At 27.2% G+C, this 23571-nt stretch overlaps 2 protein-coding genes across 6 annotated transcripts in view; one reads left to right on the forward strand and one right to left on the reverse strand.

The window, feature by feature from the left end:
• Nucleotides 1-15131, forward strand: part of LOC122505758 — a 110852-nt gene extending 95721 nt beyond the window's left edge. For 3 of the 4 annotated variants that reach the window (XM_043617576.1, XM_043617583.1, XM_043617591.1), the window contains 8 exons: nucleotides 2019-2147; nucleotides 4924-5081; nucleotides 9288-9519; nucleotides 9693-9891; nucleotides 11705-11940; nucleotides 12026-12128; nucleotides 12711-12965; nucleotides 14928-15131. In XM_043617576.1, the coding sequence (XP_043473511.1) occupies nucleotides 2037-2147; nucleotides 4924-5081; nucleotides 9288-9519; nucleotides 9693-9891; nucleotides 11705-11940; nucleotides 12026-12128; nucleotides 12711-12965; nucleotides 14928-15043 (1410 nt within the window). In that variant the 5' untranslated portion in view covers nucleotides 2019-2036 and the 3' untranslated portion in view covers nucleotides 15044-15131. Of the gene's footprint in view, nucleotides 1-2018; nucleotides 2148-4923; nucleotides 5082-9287; nucleotides 9520-9692; nucleotides 9892-11704; nucleotides 11941-12025; nucleotides 12129-12710; nucleotides 12970-14927 lie in introns of all 4 variants that reach the window. The other variant, XM_043617598.1, reaches the window with a different exon arrangement.
• Nucleotides 15132-15668: 537 nt separating this feature from the next.
• LOC122505743 (dolichyl-diphosphooligosaccharide--protein glycosyltransferase subunit STT3A) lies at nucleotides 15669-22659 on the reverse strand. 2 transcript variants are annotated; one of them, XM_043617556.1, is made up of 12 exons: nucleotides 22505-22659; nucleotides 21756-21874; nucleotides 21509-21676; nucleotides 20474-20634; nucleotides 19992-20381; nucleotides 19741-19894; nucleotides 19365-19603; nucleotides 19104-19268; nucleotides 18805-18993; nucleotides 18181-18400; nucleotides 17920-18108; nucleotides 15669-16363 (listed from the first exon to the last, which is right to left on the reverse strand). In XM_043617556.1, exons 2-12 carry the CDS (start codon nucleotides 21850-21852, stop codon nucleotides 16218-16220), a joined length of 2118 nt encoding a protein of 705 aa, XP_043473491.1. In that variant the 5' UTR covers nucleotides 21853-21874; nucleotides 22505-22659; the 3' UTR covers nucleotides 15669-16217. The 2 variants fall into 2 exon arrangements, with proteins under 2 accessions (XP_043473491.1, XP_043473499.1); XM_043617564.1 differs by having other exon boundaries at nucleotides 21756-21885; nucleotides 22505-22654.
• Nucleotides 22660-23571: the final 912 nt, after the last annotated feature.

The raw sequence follows: 23571 nt of genomic DNA on the forward strand, positions 1-23571 counted from the left end.
TGCAGGGTCGTTATTACTTCTATTAAAACGGTCAGCATTATTGTAGCAAGTTTAGCATTGTAGCAAGCTGGAATAGGAATTAGAATACAAGTTCCATTTCATTCACGACATTCTCCTACTTTCAATTCCGCAGATATAAAGTTCGGTTCTAAGCTTTTTGGAGGTAACACGTACCGAATCTTTTCTAAAAATTTATTAAATATTTACTTGCAAAGTTTAGTGAAAATTGTTGTAAATGTGTTTGGAAAATATTTTAACTTTTGGCAAAGTTATAAAGGTTTGAAATCAAAAGCGTTCAATGGTTAAACGATTTTATATGGAACTGCTCAACGGCTATTCTGTGCGGAATTCCCATACAGAACGGATGCGGTTATTACAGCTGCATTTTCGGGCGTAATCTCGGGTTTCACGATTACAGGCATCACAGTCCCTTTTATCTTCATAAAAGGTGAAAAGAGGCATTTTTTCCTCAAACAGGGGACAAAAAGATGATAAAAAATATACCAAACAACAAATTAAAATATGTTAAAAGTTATATTAACAATGTATTAATACTTAATGTATTGTATTATTAATCAAATGTTTTGGAAGAAAAAATATTTAAAACTTACAAAAATTTATTTGTTTATACAACTTGCATATATATGATTCAAATTTTTTATGAATAAAATTTTTAAAAATGATTCAATTTCAATCCGGGTTGTCAAAAAAATTAAATTTTGTTTCTCCCTGACTTTTCCCTGATTTCCAAAACAAAATTTTGACTTTTTCCCTACTTTAAAAAATATTCTGATTCAGTCTCAAAAGTATATTAGATACTCAAAATGTTCTCTTACATTTAGTTACGAATTTCTTTAATTGTTAAATTTTTCGAAAACATCAATAACTTTTTTTAAATAAATATTTAATCATTATTAGTTTTCCATAAGAATTGAAATTCTTCAAAAGATTCAAATTCACACTTTTTTGAAATTCAACAATTTATAATAATGAAGGATGACCCAGTGATGAAATCATTATTTTATATTATAAAAATATTGTTACTATAACTTTTTCAAAATTATTTCCATTATTTCAATTCAATTATTATTTTCTACACGGGTTTTAACTAAAATTCTTCTTTAAATCAATTACTTTCAATAATTTTTGAAAAACTTCTTTGAGAATTTTCAAATCCATTTGTTAATAAATAAATTTTACGGAATTTCATCGATTATTCGGAAATTGTTCAATTAAATATATGTTAGAAAATAAAATCCGCCAAATTAGTCAAAAAAAATTCAATTAAAGTTTCTGAAAAAGATAATTTCTACAAAATTGTTAGTTAAAAGTATGAAAAATTCAGTAGGTATTCAAAGTTTTTAATTTGAAATCTTTTGAAAATTGAATTATTTCTAAAAATTCATGCCATAATGATTTTTATATTCACTTATTATATTTAAAATTGTAACTGAAATCCAAAACAGTAACATAACTCTTTATTCTTAATGTCAAACACCCAGTTTGTATAATTATACATTTCCAATCATTAACATAAAAATGTGCAAAATATCCGAAAAATGCAAATAAATAATGCGGTTCTAGTCCTGCGGACTAGCGGAATTAAGAAAGTAAAAGTTTAAAAATATAAATAATTACTTAGTGTTTTGCAATTTTGCAACTTGATCGTGGGAGAAGAAGGAGGATCTTGTATAAAAACTGGGTGATGAAAGGAAGACGTACGTCCTTAATGTCATAGGTTAGGCCAAGCTTATAGCAGCGAGAGTGACGTGCGTGACGTGTAAAATATGACATAGAATATACTTGATTGCGGAATCAAGTGGATGATATTCCCTCTTGGGATTGCGTCCGATGATACGATAATATAATGATCCGTTGAATATATGCAGATATCGAAACTCAAAGTCACATCCGTGCATCTTCTTGACATTTGGATTACATTCACTTGAAACTTTTTCCTATGACCACCTATGACTAATAAGTACGCATCTAACTTGTTTCTTTCTGACTCTGTGCAGGTTCAAGTGTGACTCAGGATGGTGTCGAGACGAAAAATACTTTCCCGCTCCAGGGATAACCTGGCGGACACACAGTACGAAGAGCAGGAAGAAGAAGACGTCTGGTATAATTTAGACAAGTTGTTTAAGGTAATATTATTGTTCCTTGATAATAGTGCTTATGTGCTTAGTTAATAAAGAGACCTATCATTTGGAAACGATTTTCAAAGCAAACTGTTGTTAAAATTAACGAGTGGATTTTAAGGCTCGTCTTTACTTGTATTGTCATCTGTCGGGACTAATAACGATTCGTAGGTTTTCGAGGTCGTTGCTGATGAATGTGACATATCAGCTTTCCAAAATTCAAAAGGGCCGCTCCAATATGGCGGACTTTTTTTAAATGACGGAGTTTGCATAAAACATGTTACTAAAAGATCACTAAAGGATCACTAATTACGAATTTTAAAAATTAAAAATTTTTCATCAAAAATGGAGGTTTTTTATTAATAATTTTTCGAAAAGGAATTTTGGGAATTATTGAATACTAATCTGGCATCAGACTTTTGATTTACTAAATCGAATAAATTTAAATCTTGATTAAATTTAAATTAATTGGAAATTATTATTTTTATTTAAAACTTTAAATTATATTGTAAATTTTTATAGAGTACCTAAAATAAATTTGGCGAAAATAGAATTTATATTTTTAAATAACCATCTGATAGGTACATTGAGAAAATATTAACAGAATACTAAATATTTTTATAAGAAAAAAATTATTATTGATTCGTAATGACCTGGACCTTTACTTCCATACGACTGTCGTAAAAATATTTAAAATTTTGACTGCGAGGGGAAATTGCAGAGTATTAAATTTTACTTCAACTGACCTCAAGTTCAAGGGATTGTATACATCAATTTTGCAATATATTTTATGAAAACTAAACTACAGCCAATCCTGTTACTATAAATAATGTCAGGAAGTACTCAATATATTTCCATCCTTTTTGAACTTCACTTTTCAAATTTAGGTATAAAATATGTAATGAAATATTTTTATATTTGTAAATTTTAAAAATTAATAATATTTAAAAAGTAAAAGTTAGGATGTGAAGCGGATATTGTAGGCCAAGTTTTCATTAATAAATTGCATAAAAGAAATGTTATAAAATGTTGTCATAAGTTTAACATTTTATTGTCTGAATTATTAAACTGAAAAGTAGGAGATTAAATAATGTAAAATTTTTTTCTTTACTTTCTCGCACAGCTCTAAAAGGTCTCACAGACAAATTTAATAAGAATTAATGTACTGAAAATATATTGCAGTTTGCAGTACAAAATCCATCGTAATATATTTAAGTAAAGTGCAGAAAGTGCAGAAAGTGCAGAAAGTTGAATTTATTACGGAACTAGGAAGCACTTAAAATCGATTGTAATCTGTAATCAAATACACGAATCGTACAGTTAGAGAAGAAATAAATTTTGCCTTATAGATTTTGTAATTTCATAGGGTGCGTCTCTCAGGTTTCAGATAAATTTATAAGTAAATTTTATTTTTAAATTTACCTTTCAATAATTAATTATTCATCATAAATTTCGGATTTTTGTGAAACAGATTAATACAACTGAAATGGAGAAAAATTCTGAAACACTGTTTTTACCCACGCTCGCTGATAGTCATGCCAGTTATAGTTTGTGCAGCAATATTTAATGATTTTCAATTTGATTATTTAATTCAAAATACTTGCCTCAATTAATTTTCATAACAGTTATTATGTATTCTAAATCATGTGTGAGAGTTTTATCGTTTCATGGTCGTTTTATTTGGAAAAAAACTGTTACGAAACAAATTTTCTGGACACTATGCACTCGTTTTAAAATTCGAAATGGACAAAAATAATTTTAAATTTCATTGGAACTTGTTAACTAGGCCTCGGATCGACTTTAATGGATAAAAAAGGCGTTCTAATTCATCCAAAGTACAAAACTAGTCGAAAAAACTATTAACAAAATAAACGACTTTTTCGACTAGTTTTGTAAATGAAAATTCGATTTTGGTTTTCTCTGACTTTTTCATGATTTTTCGTTCTTATCCCGATAAGAACTTAATTCTAAATGTTTGTAAAATGCATTTATTTTAAAATAATTTTTTTCATATTTTCCTTCAAAAACTACTATTTTCCAAAATTCAATTATTTTCCTGAATTCTTAACTTCAATTTATCTCTAAATCAATTGTTTTCAATAATTTTGATAAATCTACTATATTCCACCCAAAGTCGTTGCGGAAAAATTTGCTTTTTCTATAAAAGTTGAAGGTAAATTTTCTTTTGGAGAACGAGCTACTTTTCAAGTTTATGCAGTTTAAAAATTGATTTTAGTCGTAATGAGAAAACCAACTTCAGTTTTGCAAACTTTAGTTGTTTCAGCCTTTAATTTCGATTTTCGGAGAAGATTTTTCAAATTAAGTAAACTCGAATAGTAAATCATTTCCAAACACCTTTACGGGATGAAATTGAAGATTTTTTAAATTTGAAAAGAAAAATCTAAAGTTGTCAACGAATCGTTTTCTAAATTATGTTAGAATGAATCAAGTATTGCCGGAAGAAAGCATGCAATGAAACTTTAATGAACGGTGTCATTAGGTCGAGAGCGTAAGCATCCGATTTTAAAAGTCAGTATTTCATTTTATGTATATGAAGATGGACATGAGCGTTGATGTGTTAACAACAAAAACAAATTTATGCATCGTTCTTATTCAAGATTTTTTAAGTAAATTAATTAAGTTTAAAATTTGACCGTTAAATGTATTTTCAGAATATTATAAATTAAATTAAAATAAATTAAAATAAATAAAAAATTGAATTACATATAATATTAAATTATTTGCCAATGAAAATTAGTAATTGAAGCAATTTCTCTTTTAGGACCACATACAAGAAGTGTTAGATAAATGGAATCAAATAGACGATGAAATATGGGCGAAAGTAATTGTCTTCGAGAGAAACAGAAGGGTAGCGAAAGCATATGCGAGAGCACCTGTCCTCACTGTAAATGGGTCAAACGATGGCTTCGATGGTTTCAGGTAACACTATTTTCAATATACATATTCCTTATTCCACGATTTTAACGCTCTTCTAGATTCAGGTGAAGATTATTGAAATTTCATAATTTATAGAAAGTTTCACTCGCTTTACCATATTTTTTGTAGACAAAAAATTCATCTTTTTCTTCAAATTGAGACATAAATTCTTTCAAGAGAAACATTTCCCGATCATTTGGAAATCCGAGCATTTTTTTCATAATTCTTGTTTCCTTTCTTCTACTTTTAATCTAATGTAGTCTTTTAGAAGATAATTATTCTTAAAAATTAATAAGTTTATTAATTAATTTCTACTTAATAATATGAAAAAATGTATTAAAAATTAACCCAAACACTCGTGTGTTAGGGTTTTTTAATCTCACGGTAAAAATAATAGGGGGTAGAAAAATTAAATTTTAAAGGTTCATTGTTCAGTTTTTTCAGTTTTTCAGATAAAGAATTGAATTTAATGTCAGATTTTGAAAATTCAAAATGGCAGATTGCTGTAAATAATTTTTAAAAATTGAATCATTTGGAAATTTTGTCAAATTTTATATTTTGAGACGTTATCATATGGCCACAATTCAACTGTATAGGTATACGGGAAAACTATGTACAAAATAAAGTGCATACTAGCAAATTTTAAAAATAAAATTATTAAATTAAATCTATAACTAAAAATTTAAACTGCATTCCGTCAAAGTGCAAACGCGGGAAAACTACCTACACACTATTAAAAATTAAAAATTTTAATTAATTTAAATTCTGCATACCGTTAAAAATAAGCTTGTGTGGAGATATGCAGCTCAAATTAATTTAATTTTTTTAAAGTTTGTAATTTTTAATCATGTAGGTACAGTTTTCTCGTATGCAGTTTAAATCAATATAATTTTTTTAATTTAAAATTGTAATTGTTAATCGTGTACAGTTTTAAAATTTTATTTTAATGAATATAATTCTTTTAATTTTAAAAATTATTTTTAAATATAATCGTGTTTCTGAAGAATTCTAATTGAAAATTTGGAACATGATTGAATTTTGAAAAAATTTAGAATTAAGGAAATCGTACATAATAAAATTTGTGCACATTATAAATAGGACTAAAAACAGTCTTTTCAGTCGTCACATTTAATTTTTCGATAACTACTTTTTTACTACTTCTTTTCAGTCTTAAAGGTGCTTTTTGCTACTTTTTAAAATTAATCAACGAGTGCGAAGCCTGATGTACATACCGCCATAAAAATTGCTACAACTTTTGTGTTGCATATTTCTTAAAAAGTTTTCTGGAACAGTAATTTTACGATACTAAGGAACATTTTTAAGCAAAAAATGGATTTTTTTTAAATTCTTGACCAGAAAGTCCTCTAAATAAATATTAGTACTCTTAAAATTTGTGTTTAAAAGAGGAATTATTTTTAAAAAATGCTTCGAGAAGGATAGTACGGATTGAAAATCATTGAATTCGTTTTTTGTCTCCAATCTCAATAGTCTTTAGTCTTGTCTGAATCCGCGAACTAAATTTTATCAAGAGTTTCTAAAAGACAAGTAAAAAGAATGATCGTCACGGATCTTTCAATTACGCTTCAAGATTTCTACTCTCTCAATTGAAGAAACGTATACCGTTCAATGCAATTCTCGATTTCCGGGACTCAAAGTCAGAGAGATATTAGATCCTATCAAATTTCACGTTCAGAAGAAAACCACATAAATGCAAATCACGTTTCCCATCATCACGAATTCCAATGAAATTGACAATTCAAACATAGTGAGGAAAAAATACCAAAGTTAAACATGTCATTGGAAAAATGCCATTATTTTTCTCATTATTTCTCTCTCTCTCTCTTTTTTTTTTTTTTTATTGAAACGAGTTGTGTCTCTCAGGAGTCATTGAACGATTACGATTTGCTTTCATTGAATTGGTGCCAAGTAAACAAGTCTAGTTGCTTGAAAAAAAATTGTTAAAGAGGTCTAACTGGTTTCACTTTTTTACAAAAGGAATTACTTTTCAAACTGCTTGATAATTTACTTGAGCCTTTCATTTGACAATATGCATAAAATTCAAACTAAGATTTCAATTTTAGGGGAATTTTTTAAAAATTTTTTATCATTTCTAAAACTGACAATTATTTCTACTCTCATTTATATCTAATTTTTCACACAATATACTTTTTTCTGTTATCTTGAGTATCTAAGGATTTTGCACTTCTTCATAAAGTGTTTTAAAATTTTCTAAAAGTAAATTTGCCAGTAAAATTAGTCTTTCTTAGCTCTCTCCTTAGAGACACTTAACACTATATTATACCTTGTTAACACTTTCGCCTTTCACGCCACGTTAAAAACTTTTACACTCTAAACTCAATGATCTAGAATTGCGACTTTAAAATTGTTTTCATTTTTTTCTCTTCTTCTTCTTCTTGGTAAATATTTTTTAAAGGCAGTTATAGGTAAATTAAAAATTACTTAATAAATGAGTTTCTTTTCATATATTCCCAATGAGATTGAGTGCGTGTGGAAAAAATTATTACGATGTGTATAAAATTTAATGAGTTTGACATCCTTATTTTTTAAAGGAATAAAAATGGAATTCTTAAATAAAAAGTTACAGCTCATATATACAATATTTGTTGAAAAAACTCAGTTTTTTCGCCTTTTCAAACAATCACTGAAAGTTGCGAAAATAGAACATTTTTTTATGCTGTGACCTGATATTCTTGATTTTTAATTGTTTTCCCTGGAGATAATTAATTCTGCAAAAAATACAACCCGATCGCGTAAGTTTTTAAATTTTTTCAGACTGAAACGCGCGGGTTGTTTCTCATTCACTATAATAGGATAGTTAATAATATTTAAATTACGTACTTGTATTAAAATATAAACTGCAAAGAGAAAATTCATTTTTAATTTTTCAAAATGAAAAAGTATTAATAAGAATTTGTCATATGAACTTTTCTCTTTTTTCTTAAAATCAGGATTTTTATTGAACTTTGAAATTTTTAATTCCAGCTTAGGTCAAATTTTGATTAGAACTATAAGAAACGAATAATATACAGTCATGAAGTTAAGTTCTCAAATATTTAACCAATATTAATGAAGATAGTATTCACAATTATGAATTGATTTTTTTAAAAAATAATTAAAAATTATTTTATTTAAAATTTGATAAAACTAATATTTAAATTTTTTAAATATTAATTTAGGTTTACCTATATGTAAAAAAACATTTCCAAATTTATAATTTATTTAATTTTAATAAAAATCATTTATTAAATTTTAATACTAACTTATTAAATTGTTTAAACAATTTAATTAATTTTGCATTATATTGAATAATAAATCTGTAAATTTTTCATTCTTTTCTCAAATCATGTACAATTTTTTACAAAATGAAACAACTATAATTTATTATTTCAAAAATTTTGTAAACAATTAATTATTGTCAATTTTGCATATATATTAAATTTAATAAATGTAGACTAGACACATGCAGTTTTTTCTCAAAATTAAAAAATTTCTAGGTTTTTCTCAATTCAGAATTTTTTTATGGATGAAACAACTAAAAATAAAAGGAAACTAAAAAAGATTTTTTTACAATTGTTTAAACAATTTATTTTTATTAATTTTTAACTTTATTTAATTCGAAGCTAGTAACTACTATTTTTTATCTACAACTTCTTATGAAGAGTGCAACTAATAAAGAGAAACTATTTAAATTATTTTTACTGTTATTTAAACAATTTAACATTGTTAATTTTGAAATTATTTGAAAAGTGCGTATTGTTGTCATTTATTACTTCCATGTAAATAACATAACGAATAAAAATAATATTTCAGAGAATATAAATTTAATTTTTAGTATGAATTAAAATTGTTTAATTATCATTGTACAGTAAAAATGAATTAACTTATTGAAATTAAAAACAATTATTTCAATGAAATTTAGTAATTTAAAAAAAAAAAATTTCTCAATATGTAATTCTCTTAATCTTTAGCAAAATTGAAAACATGTGTATTTTTGAATTTTACAAAACTAAACTTATTAATTACAAGTTTGAAAAAATTATCGACCTTATTTGTTATAAAAGTATTGGTAAATATATTTTTCAATCCTAGGACCACTAAAATTTGCACAAAAAATTCTGTGTCTCATTAAGTTTAGTTATTTTCAATAATTTTCAATGTACTGAAAATTTGCCTACTTACGAATTTCAGGATAGGACTCTGCGGCTTCGACAACCCGATGAGAAATGCAAAAACAGACGAGGCCAAAAGACACATAAATCAGGGAGTGAAAATAAAAATGGACGAGCAAGGCAACATCCTCATAAGAAGGTTATGCAAAAGCAACGTCTACGTAAGAGCCACAAAGCAAGATGACAATGCAATTGGTTCGGAAATTTTACGAAATCCACAAGGTGCCCTGGAACACGAAAAACCGGGAAAGGTATCCACTTTTATGTTTTATCAAAGATGATTAGTGACGCTCTCGATTCGGACGATTAGTTTTATTTGTTCAATTCCTTTATAACTAAATTTATTTGTTTTCTTTAACCGCACAATAGAAAAAAGTCTTTTTATTTTCAACATTATTAGACTTTCTACTCTTTTTATTTACAGTTGTTCGATATGGTCAAGTTTCAAACAAACTTACTGCGTGAGACGACCAGAGCTTATCCAGACAGACGGAGACTGGAAACGCAATGTCTCAGCGCGATAGTTTTCGTTCGCTCAGAAAACGATGTGTTGCAATGTCCAATTTGGATCCTTGTTATCAATGTCGTTGGACTGGACATGTTGAAGTCGAAACTACCGCCAGGTAATAGAAAACAAGTAAACAACATTCAGTTATCGGCAAGTGGATCAAGTGGGACTTATTTTTAATTATTTCAAGATCCTTTGCATTCTACTGTTATCTCTCTTTCTCTCATATTTCATTTATACTGTACTCGCTGTACTCCACAATTTCACCTATCTTGCAACCTACCAGATTACCCACAGTACATGACTCTTTCTATTCACTGTCCACTTATTCCCAACTTTATCACCCACCCCATCATCCACTATCTTATCCAAACATATTCTCTCTCTACCTATTTTATAACCACATTTCTCTTCTCTTCTTCTAGGATCCAGTATCAATACCTCTTTGTTATTTTTCTCCTTTCCCGATTCCCGCTCGTTCTTAAATTCTCCTTCTACCCCCCTTTGATGACAAGCCTTCGACTCAATCCAATCAACCTGCCTTCATCCTGTAGTCGCAATTATTTTTATTTTCTCCTACTCAGGGCTCGAACTAAGTCCGTAAATTCCGTAATTTCATTAAAAAAGGACGAAAAGTTCGTAAATTGTACGATATAATTTGGAGAATTTTAGAGAAATTACAAATAATTGCAGAAATTCAATTATTTTCAAAAGTCATCAAATTCTTCGCAGAAATTCAATAATTGAATTATGTTCAACATTTTTTTTAAATTCCCGTTAAAAGTTCCATTATTTTTTAAAATAGGTAATAAAATTCTCCGAAATTTAATTATTTACAAATTTTTTATAAATTTCTTCGCAATAATTCAATTACTTTCATAAATAATAAAATTTTTTCAAAATTCAATTATTCTCGTATTTAAATATTTGAATTCTTGTTGAATTATCTATTAAGAATTGATTTAAAAATTAATTTCAGTTAATATTTTAGATTATAATCGAATATTAAAAGCATTATAGCATGATTTTTTAAAAATAATTGAATTTTGAAATTAATTTTTTTGAAAAAGTTTAATTGAATTTTTTAAAATATTATTTTAAGTTTTTATTTTCTGATATATATTCAATTAAAGAATTTCTGAATAATAAAAATTTCATAAAATTGAATATGAAATGAATAATATAGAATGAATTTGAAAATTGTCAAACAACTTTTTTTAAAATTATTAAAAATAATCTATTTAAAGAAGAATTTTAGTTAAAAAATTCTTGAGAATAATAATTGAATTGAAATTATGAAAATAATTTTGAAGAAGTACAATATTCTTATAATATAAAATAATGAATTTATCACTGGGCTATCTTCATGTTTGATAGTTATGGAAAAATTTTAAGTAAAATGTTCTCTTATTTGACACGAATAACTGGTTATATTTTTTGTCAGTAATTGGTGCGTATAATTTTTCATTTTGGTCCGTAAAGTCCGTATTTTTAAATACTTGAACTGGTTCGGGCCCTGTCTTCTCCATGCTCATTTATTTTTTAACATTCTTTTCTTTCATCTAAATTATAAAAGAATAGTTTTCGTCCTTATAGTTGTAAGTTTTCAAGACCCATAATTATAAGGATTACGAAAATCTTTCTCAAAAAATTATGATTTAAAACTTTTTAACTTTGATTTGCAACAGCTTATTCTTAAAAAATCTAAAATATACCCTATCCATTTTAAAAACTTATTTTTCATCATTAATACAGAGGATGAGTACTTGATTTGTTGTATAGAAAAATAGGTATAAAATTACTCTTGAGTAACTATTATATTTTAATTTGTCTGTAAATGATCCTTTTTGCCTAATTCTTAATTTTTTTCGTAAGAAAAGACCTTTATTTGAATTTGAAGACTATAATAGAAAAGAAATGATTTTCAGTAATGGCAATGCAGAGGCCCGTAGATATTAAGAATCGACCTAGAATTCCGATTCCCGACGAGGATCCCTACAGCGTGGCAGGAATATCCTCGTCCTCAGGACCCAGTGACACTTTACAAATGAGTAGAGACTCCCGGGAACAAATCTACGTCCAATCGGGATATCCGCAGCGGCGAACCGAGAAACCTCCTAAGCTTCCTCCGAGAGAAAATCTCTATGGCCATGACATTCCCAAGGTAACTGTGTTAAATTAATTTTTAAATCACTATTTTTATCTAATTGAAATGATTGAAATAATCTAAAATAATCTAAAATTTACAGCCCGACTATGATGACCTCGAGGATGATTATCGAAATTCCTCGAGACCTCCTGTAATATCTAACGGCGAGAAGAAGAGTAAAAAGGACGATAATAAAAAATACGGTTCGTAATCATAATTATTCTGTTTAGGTAGAAAAAAGTACCTTGAAAGTTACACAGAATTATTTCACAATTCGGAGGATGCTGCAAGCTGCATACTTAATAATCCTTTCAACTACTTCTGTTTTGTAACAATGACCATAGAATATGAATTAGTATTTCGCGATTTCATCTCAATGTCACTGCAAACGAGTCAAAACATACTTTACATATTCCTTTTTCAAAACAATGCTTCTGTATTAGACAAAGAAGAATTAAAAATCTAAAAATTTATACTATTTTGATGGGCAATGATAAATGAGAAAAATTTTTTTTTAAATTTCCTATTCACCTTAGAAAGTTTGGAAAAAATTGAAAAGTTTTTAGATAATATTATGACTGGATAGAACTAATTATCTGAAACTTTCACTTCGATTGGAAGTATTGCGGCGCAGACATAAACGAAACGCGCCCTGTGTACATACAATGACAACAAATTAAATGTTACAATCAAAAGTGAATTACTGAAATTAAATTATTATTAAGGAAGCAATATTTTGACAGCTATATTGAAATTTTTGTTGAAAAAGTGTGTTTATCTTGCAGACGATCCCTATTATTGCGGTTTAAGAGCGCGAGTACCTAACTTTGTGAAAATGGCAAAAAATGGTCACGCCAAGCACACCATAGTAACATCTCCGTATGGACACGCTAGACCACAACAAGCTCCAACTTATATTGCCACTGGATATGTTCATGCACATTCTGGTCAAATATACGGACACCACGTTCCAATTCCAGAGAAATATCAGAAGAAGCCTTCGATCATGTACCACGCCAGAAGTATGGAAAGCGGTCTGGGTACGTACGTATGACCCATTTTTTTAAATCAGGATTTTAGAAATCTCTTCTATCTATACCAGGAAACGATTATTTTTTTTATCAATTATTACAATGCAAATGTCACCCATCAAGAAAATATTATTTCAATCAAACATCCCAAAATAAATATACATATCCTATTAGAAATCTATTATTAATTGTGTAATTTTTTACTATTTTGAGGAAAAAGCAAAATTTAAGTTTTATTTTAAATTATTTCCATGTAACTACATGTGATTACAGGTCAAAAAATCCAATCCAAAAAATCCAAGAAAAAAAGTCCAAAGTACTTTTTGTATACTTTCAAAATAAAAATGTCCAAAGTCAAAAGAATGTTATGGTAATAATGGGTACTTTATTCACCTGCACGGAGAGAAAAAACGGGGCTTTGTAGCACGCAGTGGTCTGTGGCCTACTGCCTTACGGCGTAAGCACGAACTTTGATCTCGTGAACATTATTACCCTAGGGTGAACTAATAAACATTTTTACTTCTCAGATTTTAAAACTTTTAAAAAGTTGTACCTAATTAATTAATGGGTTAAGTATTTCAGCGAAAATCGTTATTATTTTTAACATCTTCTATTTTAATAAAAGTTCTCGAAACAATTCGTCTACTTGAAAAAAATGGAAAAAATTATCCGAAAAAAGTACATTATTTTCAATAATTTATAATTTTCATAAAATTTGTTTATTAAAATTCGATTACTTTCAATACAATTGGTATTAAATTCCTCGAAAAAATCCAATTATTTTCAAAAATTTCAATAAAAATTCTTCAAAAAATTCAATTATTTTCGAAAATTTCAATAAAAATTCTTCAAAAAATTCAATTATTTTCGAAAATTGTAATAAAAATCTTTACAGGAATTCAATTAGGTATTTTCACAAATAGGTAATACAATTTTTTATAGGAATCCAATTATTTAATAAAAGTTATTAATAAAATTCGTTGCAAGAATTCAATTATTTTCATAAATAATGCAATGTTTCGTAGGATTTCAATTATTATTAATACAATCATAATTAAATTCCTAGAAAAATGCAATTATTCTTGAAAATTTTATTAAAATTCTTCGAAAGCATTCAATTATTATTTTCAAAAATTTTGATATAAAATTCTTTATAAAAATTCAATTTTAAGAAATAATCAATTATTCTATCAATTATTTATTTTTGTATTTAAATAATGTAATTCTCGTAGATAAATTTCAAAAAGAATTCATTAAAAATAAATTTCAATTAAAAGTTTAGATAATAATTAATTATACATATTAGAAGCGTTATAGTTTTAACTTTTAGTAAATAATTAAATTTCAAAAGATCTTTAAATTGACTGTCTTCATTTGTTTTTAATGATGGAAAAGTGTTACAATATTTAAACATTTATTTTAATCTATTTAGTAAACAAATTAATTCTATGACTAAAGGTAAACCTATAAAATTGGAGACTATCAAAATATCACAAATTAAAGGGAATTGAAAATTTAAATTAAATAAAAGTCACCGCTAGATGACAGTTCAATTAATAAAATCATATTTATTTATAGTTTTATAATTTAAAGATGCAGTTAAAGTGAAAATAATTTAATTTCTCTTTCAATAAAAACTTTGATATTTTTAATTTCCTATTAAAATAAAAATAAATACTACCTATTTCAGTAGTTTTTTTTTGTCAATTTAAAAATAATAATTATATTTAAATCCGATGTTGTAAAGAAAAACTTAATTTTATTTAGTGCATATTTATAACGCTTTTTATTGAAGCACACACACAAAAACATACTCATTGTATTGTAAATTATGAACATTTTATAACACTTTTGATACTATTTTTCAGTTTTAAATTCAGTCCGAGGCTGATTCCTGGTTGATTTTTGATTTCCTGAGAGAAGAATAAAAATTGTGAGAGTAACAACTAATTAAAGAATAATTTGTTTTAGATATAGACGAGCGAATTGAGTCTCCCTACAACCATATTTATGGCCGATTACCGGTTCCAACGCGTGGGGTGATACCTCCCGCACCTCGCGCCATGTACATCGGCGAATGGGACTAGATCTTAAGTTAATATCTCATCGTATCTGTATTTAAAGCCTGTATATTGTTAATATACCACATAAATACTCATCATTTTTATGACAGCACCAGAGTCGTTCTTATTTTTATTTTTTATTATTTTTTTCTTATTTTTTTCTTATTTTTTTATTATTCTTTTGTATAATGATAATTAGATAATTAATTAATTAATGTTAAAACATTTTTTAATAATAATCAGATGTAAGTATGTATAGGTCCATCTCGATAAGAATTTTTTAAATGTAAAACAATGTTTCTGAACAATCATTGACTCTAGGATTTTTCACTGTAAAAGCTACGCCGACACTTATATACTTACATTCACCATCGAGTGAATATTGTAAACAATAATACATTTTTAAATGATTTTTTTGCGAGTGAACGTAATGTAAAAAAATTTGAAGGCTAGTGCTACTACGTTGGTTGAAGAATTCCACGAGGTTTTCATCGAATTGTGTTTGTCCCTAGAGAATCAGATGAAAAGAGAAACACTAGAAACAGTTGCATTTTTTTTTAATTTTTTAATGTAAAAAAATCGACTCATCAAGCGATAAGCGATGAGCGATTTAAAAAAATGTGTACATACTACATAAAAAAATAGTTGATAATTATTAATTTTCTTTCTCTTTATTTATTACTTGCTTACATCGGTCGGTGAAAAAAATCTTTTTTTCCCATCACTTCTAGGTAAGAGAATATCATTAACTTTTAATTTTTTCATATCTTCTCATATGTTATTAAACACGCGCATTTCAGTCATTCGGAAGAAAATATAGAAAGATATATTTTCAAGTATTCGAAACAATTTTATACTTACAAGCTATAAACCATCTCACCATTATTGCCTTGTGCAAAATATAAATCTGTCTTTTTATATATAAAAATTATACATTTATTATATTACGATCGGAGTAAATATTTTAAAAAGAATGAAATGGAAAACACGATGAAAATATTCATACGTAGCTGTAAAAAAACAAGCGTGACTGCAAAGTTAATTATCACTTTTGTACTTAAAAATTAGTAAAACTTGAGTTTTATTCTTGTAGAAAAGGACATTGTTTCTGATAAAGACAAATTCTCTGTTTTTTTCTTTTTTTTTCTTTTTTTTTCTTTTTTTTCGAAAGAGAAAAGAGAAACTTTCGAGAGTCACTTCAGATACCTCTGTTCTTGAGATCTTTCACTTTATAGATTCTAACTAGCCAGTGCTCTGTTGTGTATGCTTCTTCTAGTGTTTCCAATTCAAAGTCTTTATTTCCAATTTCCATATTTCTAACTCTGTCGTATCCAGATGGTTTTCCTAAAAAATGAAAATTAAATTGTATAAATAAAGTGAAATTTTCTTCAAAAAAAAAAAAAAAAAAAAAAAAAAAAAAAAAAAACTAACAAAATTAACTTATATAAGTTTTTTGTAGAAATAAATAAGGAATGTTATAATAAAGTTGTCGTATTTTATTTCAAACTTTTCACTTGAAAACCAATCACTTATTTTTATGAAAGAAAATAATTATTATATATTAAAACGGCTTTTACACTATAATCAATATGATAATGGTTAAGTTATTTTCCAATATTTATTCTATTATATGGGTGATTCTCCTAATATTTTATGTATCCATTTTATGTATCTCCAACTTAAGTTTCATTATTTACATTAATTTTTTATTCATATTCCCTCGATATTAAATCTTTTTAAAAATTCATTTTTGATCTACGAAGAAATTATCTTCTGATTTATCTACTTTTACATATTTTTTTGTAAAGTTTACAGGAAATGTCTTCTTTAAAAGAAAATGTTTAACTATCTTTTAGTTTTAGGTAAAAACCTTTTCAACAAATTTAATAAAATTATTTTTATCAATTCAAATAAAAATTCAATTTCATCTTCGAAACCTCGTTTTCAAGTCAATAACATCTTATTCTTAAATGGTTTAAACATCATTTAACGTTTTCCCTGGCTCCTATAAAGAAATTCAAGAAGAATTCAATTATAATTCAGTCTAAGTTCCCTTGATTATTTTCAAAAAATCCAATAAAGTTCTTCAAAAGTTCAATAGGTATATACTTTGTAAAACTAAAAACAATTAATTAGTTAATATCTAGTTAATATTTATTGGTTCATCGACAATTTTTTTACTAGCTTCTTTCATAATTTTGAACAAATCATTGGTATGGATTTCTAAAAATTTCAATTTTTTAAAAAAGACCAATTTCAACTTCTTCCACATTTTTTATTATTTTTCATTATCCAATTTTTTATAGGCTTTTTCATGACTAAACATTCAATCGTATGTATTTTGCAAAATTTTAATAAATATCGAAATGCAAAATTTCCACCTATCCCTCCCCTCAATAATTTTTTTTTAACATTTCAAATATCTTTAAAAAAAATAGAATTAAAATTTCTCGAAAACCATAATTCTTTTCAGAATTTTAAATAAAAGTATCAAGAACTTAAATAATTTTTTAAGCAAGTACCTATTTAATTATTAATTTTTTCACAGCAATTGATACATATTTTAAAAAAATTTTAATTTAAAACCTTCTGAAGTTGAATTATCTTTTCTGAAAATTGCAACTGCATTTAACTGCATTTAACATTTCTAAGTTAATTATAATTAAGAATTATTAAAAAAAGTTATTCCAATAACATTTCCCTGACCAATTTCATTTTATCTGACTTTTCCCTGTATTATAAATTGGACAAAAATATTGTTTTTCTCGGTTAAACCACTTCTGAGCTATGTTTAATAGTTATTTTTTTCTTATTCTGAATTTTGGACCTTAATAGCCCTGGTTGACGATAAATAATAAGAATTCTAAAAAAATTGAAACAATAAATAATAAAAACCTTACCTCCTTCTGTATACACTTGACCAAAGCGATAATAACACATTTTGTACATAAGGCAATTCAGCAAAGTGGGTGTTCCTTCTTTATCAACTCGAAACTCTCCAGCCGGATTATAATAATCCCATTCACTTATCGATTTTCCTTTTTCTGTACTACCCGCAATCCTCACCATCCAAAGGAACTTGTTTAGATCTAAAAAAATTCCCGATCGATAAACTTAAATATTCAATAATGAATATATATGTAAATGAGAATAAAACTCACCGTCAGAAGAATAGCCTGTTAAACCACCAAAAATCACAAGCACATAATTCACATCCAACTCTCTCATAATTTCAAATGCCTTTTCTTCAGAACTTGCCATTGCTTGACCAACTCTCGATATATGGGTATTATTCCACGTATTATTGTCCACTAGAATTGTCCGATTCGCCATTGCCGTTATTTGATATCCATAATCCCACCATGACATCACTTTTGCGTCCTAGCAATATGAGAAAATTCATTGAAAATATTATTCTCAAGTGTTTTTAAAGATACATTTTTATTTAGGATCAATCCGTTTTGCTTCGTTTTGGAAATTGTTTAAAACTTGCTTATTTTGTAATTACAATATTTTAAAATTTAACTCTTAATTGCCAACGATCCTCCTTATTATGATTAATGTGTCACATAAAAATTGAAAATATTATCAAGTATAGTGATAATAAAGAACAATAGACAATAGTTGCAAAAAGGTAAAAATGGAATAGCGGTCTGCCAGACCAGGGAAAGCAGTTTAAAGATTAATAGTTTTCTGTTTAAAAAATAATAAAAATATGCCTGCAACCTCTTTCTGATAAAATTCAATGAATTGATCAATAATTTTAACTGAAATATAATAAATACCTCTGGTGTGTTCATACGGAGCCAATAGTAGGCTTCTCTAAAGTCGTCGAAGATCATTCGACCTCCGTCAGGTGATCGAGCTGATAACACTATACTTGGAGAACTGTAAGCTTCAACTGTCACCCATGTGCAATGGAAAGTGTACGAGAAGAAGAGAATACACATTATAATCACAAAAAATGTGGCGATCTGAAAAAGAACAGTGATTAATAATAATGTTTATAAACATCCCGCTCAATTGTTTTTTTATTTTCGATAAAATTATTAAATTTTAAATAATTTCAGTAACTTTAACTTACTTCGCTTCTCAGCACGTAGTTGCTTTCAAATTTCTTGGACTTTTTGTCAGTGACTTTTCCACTTTCGATTTGTTTCATATACGTAAGCAACAGAGCGGAAGCACCGATTCCTCCTAAAATGCACATAACTGGCGCCAGCACCAACATCAAACGCACCATAACTCCCTACGACATTAATATTTTTAATTATTAGTTTATTAATCAAGATAAGAAACAAAATGAAGTAAAATTATGTTTGAAATTGAAATTGATGATTCTCACCGCAAAGTACAGACTGGTAGCACCGTAGAGAATGAGGAAAATATTTGAATCTGTCAACTTTGAGAAGCAGAAGTATAAGCCCGCTGGAAATAGGAACACCAGAATTTGTAAGTCGAAGTAAAATGAACTCCACGAGGTAGGTTGATGCTCCGAAACAGAGGCAATAATTGGAATGTGATTCTTAGCATAAGAAGGATCCAAAAGGGAGTAAAATCGTCCAGTCCAAGGAGATATTTTACCTGTAAGTCAAATTATGCACACAAATAGAAAAAAGATTATTATGACTTTAAAATTTATTTTTCGTCAAATCGTAAAAAAGTAGTAAATAGTAGTAAATATAAACATGATCTAATTAATAAAATAATAACATTCTTACCAGTAAAAGTCAAAATTGCACCAACTACTAAAGATGCAGTCACAGTAGAAACAACAAGGCCACGGAACAGTATTTCAAAGTCAGTTTCGGAGAGTTTACTGCGTAAATAATCAACTAACGCGTGAATCTGGCATAATCCGAAAACTCCAATTGCCTATTAACAATTGGGAAAAATATTTTTAAATTAATAATAAAATGAAATTTGAATTTATATTATTTAAAAACAAAACAAAACAAAATAAAACAATTACCAGCATATGCTCTGAACTTTGAACTGGTTGAAATCCGACAAATGGAATTTGCATTGAGAGAATTGTTCCCAGACAATACAAAACGCTGTAGGCGACGTAAATTCTGTGCGTGAATCTCCCAGTCACCATTAAAGTCAGCACGTGGAGAGGAATGAGATTTATTAAAAAGACATATCCACCCCAAGACGACACCATATAAAAGTACGCAAGAGCTGCACACGTTGACCAAAATATTGCTCCCGTTTTAACAGCTTTAATCCACATGTAGTAGGTGAAGAGCATGCAGAATATTGCAATTCCCTCATTGTCGTAAGAGCCCGCAACGGAACGAGATATATATCCTGGGACAATGGCAATCATGGACGCCGCCAACAATCCAGAAGCAGAATCCTGAAAAATAATTTCATTTTTCATCACATTTCAAATGTCCTTGATATGACTTTGATGTGAGAACGAAAATTTAGTATGAATCTTCTACTCACCCGCAGTTCCTTAGTGAGTAAGTATGTAACAATGGTTGTTAAACTTGAAAATAGAGGAGCAAGGAAGACGCAAACATTTCTTATATCTATAGTAATATTTAAAAACTGTGCTAAATGGTACAAGGCTCCTGATGTCACCATTAATCCCGGATAAATGGTTCCTGAAACATTTTTTCAAAGTAAGTCAAAATTCTAACTTTTTTTTACTCTTGCAAAAACTACTATACTTTTTAGCATAATAAAAAGAAACAATTTCTATAAAAATCATATTCCCACTTTTTATTATCGATTATTTTAAGATTAATGTTAATGTTGAGAAAGCAATGAAAATTTAAAGATTGTCTAGTTTTATTTATATTTTAAAATTGAATAAATAGAATAAATTAAAAATTTAGACAAATTTCACTTTGAATCAATAGAAACTTAAATCGATGAAAATTTGTATTCTGTAATTCAAATAATTAACTATAATAATCTAGAGATTAAATATTTAAATATTAAGTTGAATAACCTTTAGGTTAAAACTAAAGTTTCTTTACCTATTTGATTATACTATATTATTATTGTTTACAACACTAGCAAACGCGTGCGTGAAATTTTAAATTTCCATTGTTAACTTAATTGTTGTTAAAAATTATTTACAACGGCAATTCTTCAAAATTTCTTCAAAAGTTCTTTTAGAACTTTTTAAATAAAATTATTCGAAATATTAATATTTTTTTAGGAAACGAATAAATTAATATAATTCTTTAAAATAAATACTTAAATATTAGTTTCTATACTTCTACAACAATTAAAATAGTATTTTTGAAGACTTATACTTATATTTTGACAAAGAATTTACAGAAACAACGTAAAATTGATGAAGTAATAATAATAATAATTTTGCTTATACTTCATCAACTTTACTTTGTCTTTCTTATTTGTACATAAACTTAAACTTAAAGAAAAAAAAATAAAAAAAAAATTTCAAGTAACATTTATCTCCACCAAAAAATGTAGTAAATAAATATTTTGAAAAATGGTTAAAATTACCTCCTATTATCCTGCCAAGAGGATACCAAACACGATCATCGAACCAATTGTAAAAATTATAAAAACCTTCTTCCACTAGGAATTTCGTCGTTCGATAATTAAAATAAGGATCAAACTCATGAATAACACTTTCGAATCTCAACACTGAGAATAAACGTGTGGCAAACGCTGAAAAAAGGTATTTTTTAATAAGTTGTCCAATTCCATTTAATTTTAATACTTGATAAATAATAAAACGAATAATTACATAAAACTGCAGCCATGGAAAGTATTGTTAACTTCAAAAGCGTCTCCTGCTTTTGGGACGACATACGCAGCCCTTTTATTTTTAAAAGACCACCCATGTTTATACTAGATACTAGAAATCTGAAAAGAAACTATTCATAACTTAACAGTGTTTAATCCACATAGGTATACTGAAACAAGTTTTTCAAGAAAAAATCAATTCTTTATTTGTAATCATTGAAAATTAATTTTATTTATTAACAGTAAGTAAACGAAAAAATTTAATACATAAAAAGCAACAATTTTTTCTACTCACAATTTTTAGTAAAATGAAATTATATATTTTTAGACACAAATTTAGACACACAATTTTCTAAATGCTATAATTACAATCTAGCTTAAAAATAAGAAAGCAAACAATAATAAACATGTTAATGTACAAACTGTCAAGAATGTATCGAACTACAATGGAGTAAACAAGTGTTAAAAACTATTCTATTCCACTGTAGAATGAAAGAAAGAAAAAATAACATACTATTTGGATAATTAAGAAGTTTGTTTATATTAAATACGTACTATTAAATTTTAATTTCAATAAAAAAAATATAGCTAACAGAAGAATTTTGAGAGATATATATGTATGTACTTGAACTCGTATACCGCAAATAACCGGCCGGCAAAAGGAGTAAATATTAGCAATAAATTACTAAAATGGTGAGTTTTCCAGGTCAGATTAATTGGAAAATAAAAAGAGAAAATCCGAGTACTTACGAGTTTTTAAAAAATTGATTTAAATTATCCTAAACATTTAGGAATTATAAGAGGATCACTTGAATCCAAAAAAGTCCTTGAACCACGCAAGCAGGCAGTAACCTAACCTCTGGAAATTTTAGTGATAATGAAGAGAGTAGTCTTGCCGACAATTGAAACGTGTCAATCTCTGATTTAAAAGTTTTCAAAATTTCCCTCCCATTCTAATGAATTAAATAGGGAAAAGGGAAGAGTGATTTTTCCCAAAAAATTAATTAACAATTTAAATATTCAATTGAACAGCAGAAATTACTAATATTAACTTTAATCAAGTATGTATTTATTTGATTGAAGATTTGATTATTTCTTAAAAAAAGAAATTAAGAAGCTAAAAAAGGACGAATAATTATTTTTATCGAGGCCCAGCTTCCACTTGATTGCGGAACGGACGACGGATCAAGTCACGGAATCAAGTCAAGGCCAACGCAGAATGAATACGAATAGGTAAAGGCCTTTCTACAATATAATCCAGAGCAGGAAGGATAAACAATATACCTTTCCTTTTCTAAATCATTCTTCCGTTTACGATTACGATTACGTTTTTATTCTGCTTTGGTCACGACACCCGCTATTAAAAACAATAATAATAATAAATAAAAAGAACGGTATCAAATAATATATGTTTTGGTCGTATGTAGTTATAATTAAAATTCTTCAAAAATTTGATTATTTTGCTTCCTCATGAGGAAGCTTTGCATTGGTGACGATTTTCAATTTTTCAAAACAAGGTTATATGGACTCATTTTCATCTAGAACATATGTATATTCAATTATGAGCAAATGTCCAGATGTATGTGTGTGTGTATGTATGTGTGTATGTGTGTGTGTGTGTATGTCACAAAAATTGTGTACAAATTATCTCAGACAAATTTTGATGGATTGTCCTGAAATTTTGCAGGTTTATTGCAGTCATTAATACCTGAAATCTGACACAAGGATTTTCAAAAATATGTACAAAATTTTTTTTTATACAATTTTTTTAAAATTCAGAAAATTTTTTTTTTTGTATTTTCTGAAATAATTTTTTT

This window comes from Leptopilina heterotoma, unplaced genomic scaffold (assembly GCF_015476425.1).
Source record: "Leptopilina heterotoma isolate Lh14 unplaced genomic scaffold, ASM1547642v1 Lhet_113, whole genome shotgun sequence".
Classification (NCBI taxonomy): domain Eukaryota; kingdom Metazoa; phylum Arthropoda; class Insecta; order Hymenoptera; family Figitidae; genus Leptopilina; species Leptopilina heterotoma.

Coding starts and splice junctions, on each gene's coding strand:
- LOC122505743 (XM_043617556.1), bottom strand. CDS start 21,852: ATGGGTGGTCTTTTAAAAATAAAAGGGCTGCGTATGTCGTCCCAAAAG. Junction 21,677..21,755: donor TTCCATGGCTGCAGTTTTAT/GTAATTATTCGT, acceptor ACCTTTTTTCAG/CGTTTGCCACACGTTTATTC. Junction 19,269..19,364: donor CTACCAGTCTGTACTTTGCG/GTGAGAATCATC, acceptor TTAATGTCGTAG/GGAGTTATGGTGCGTTTGAT.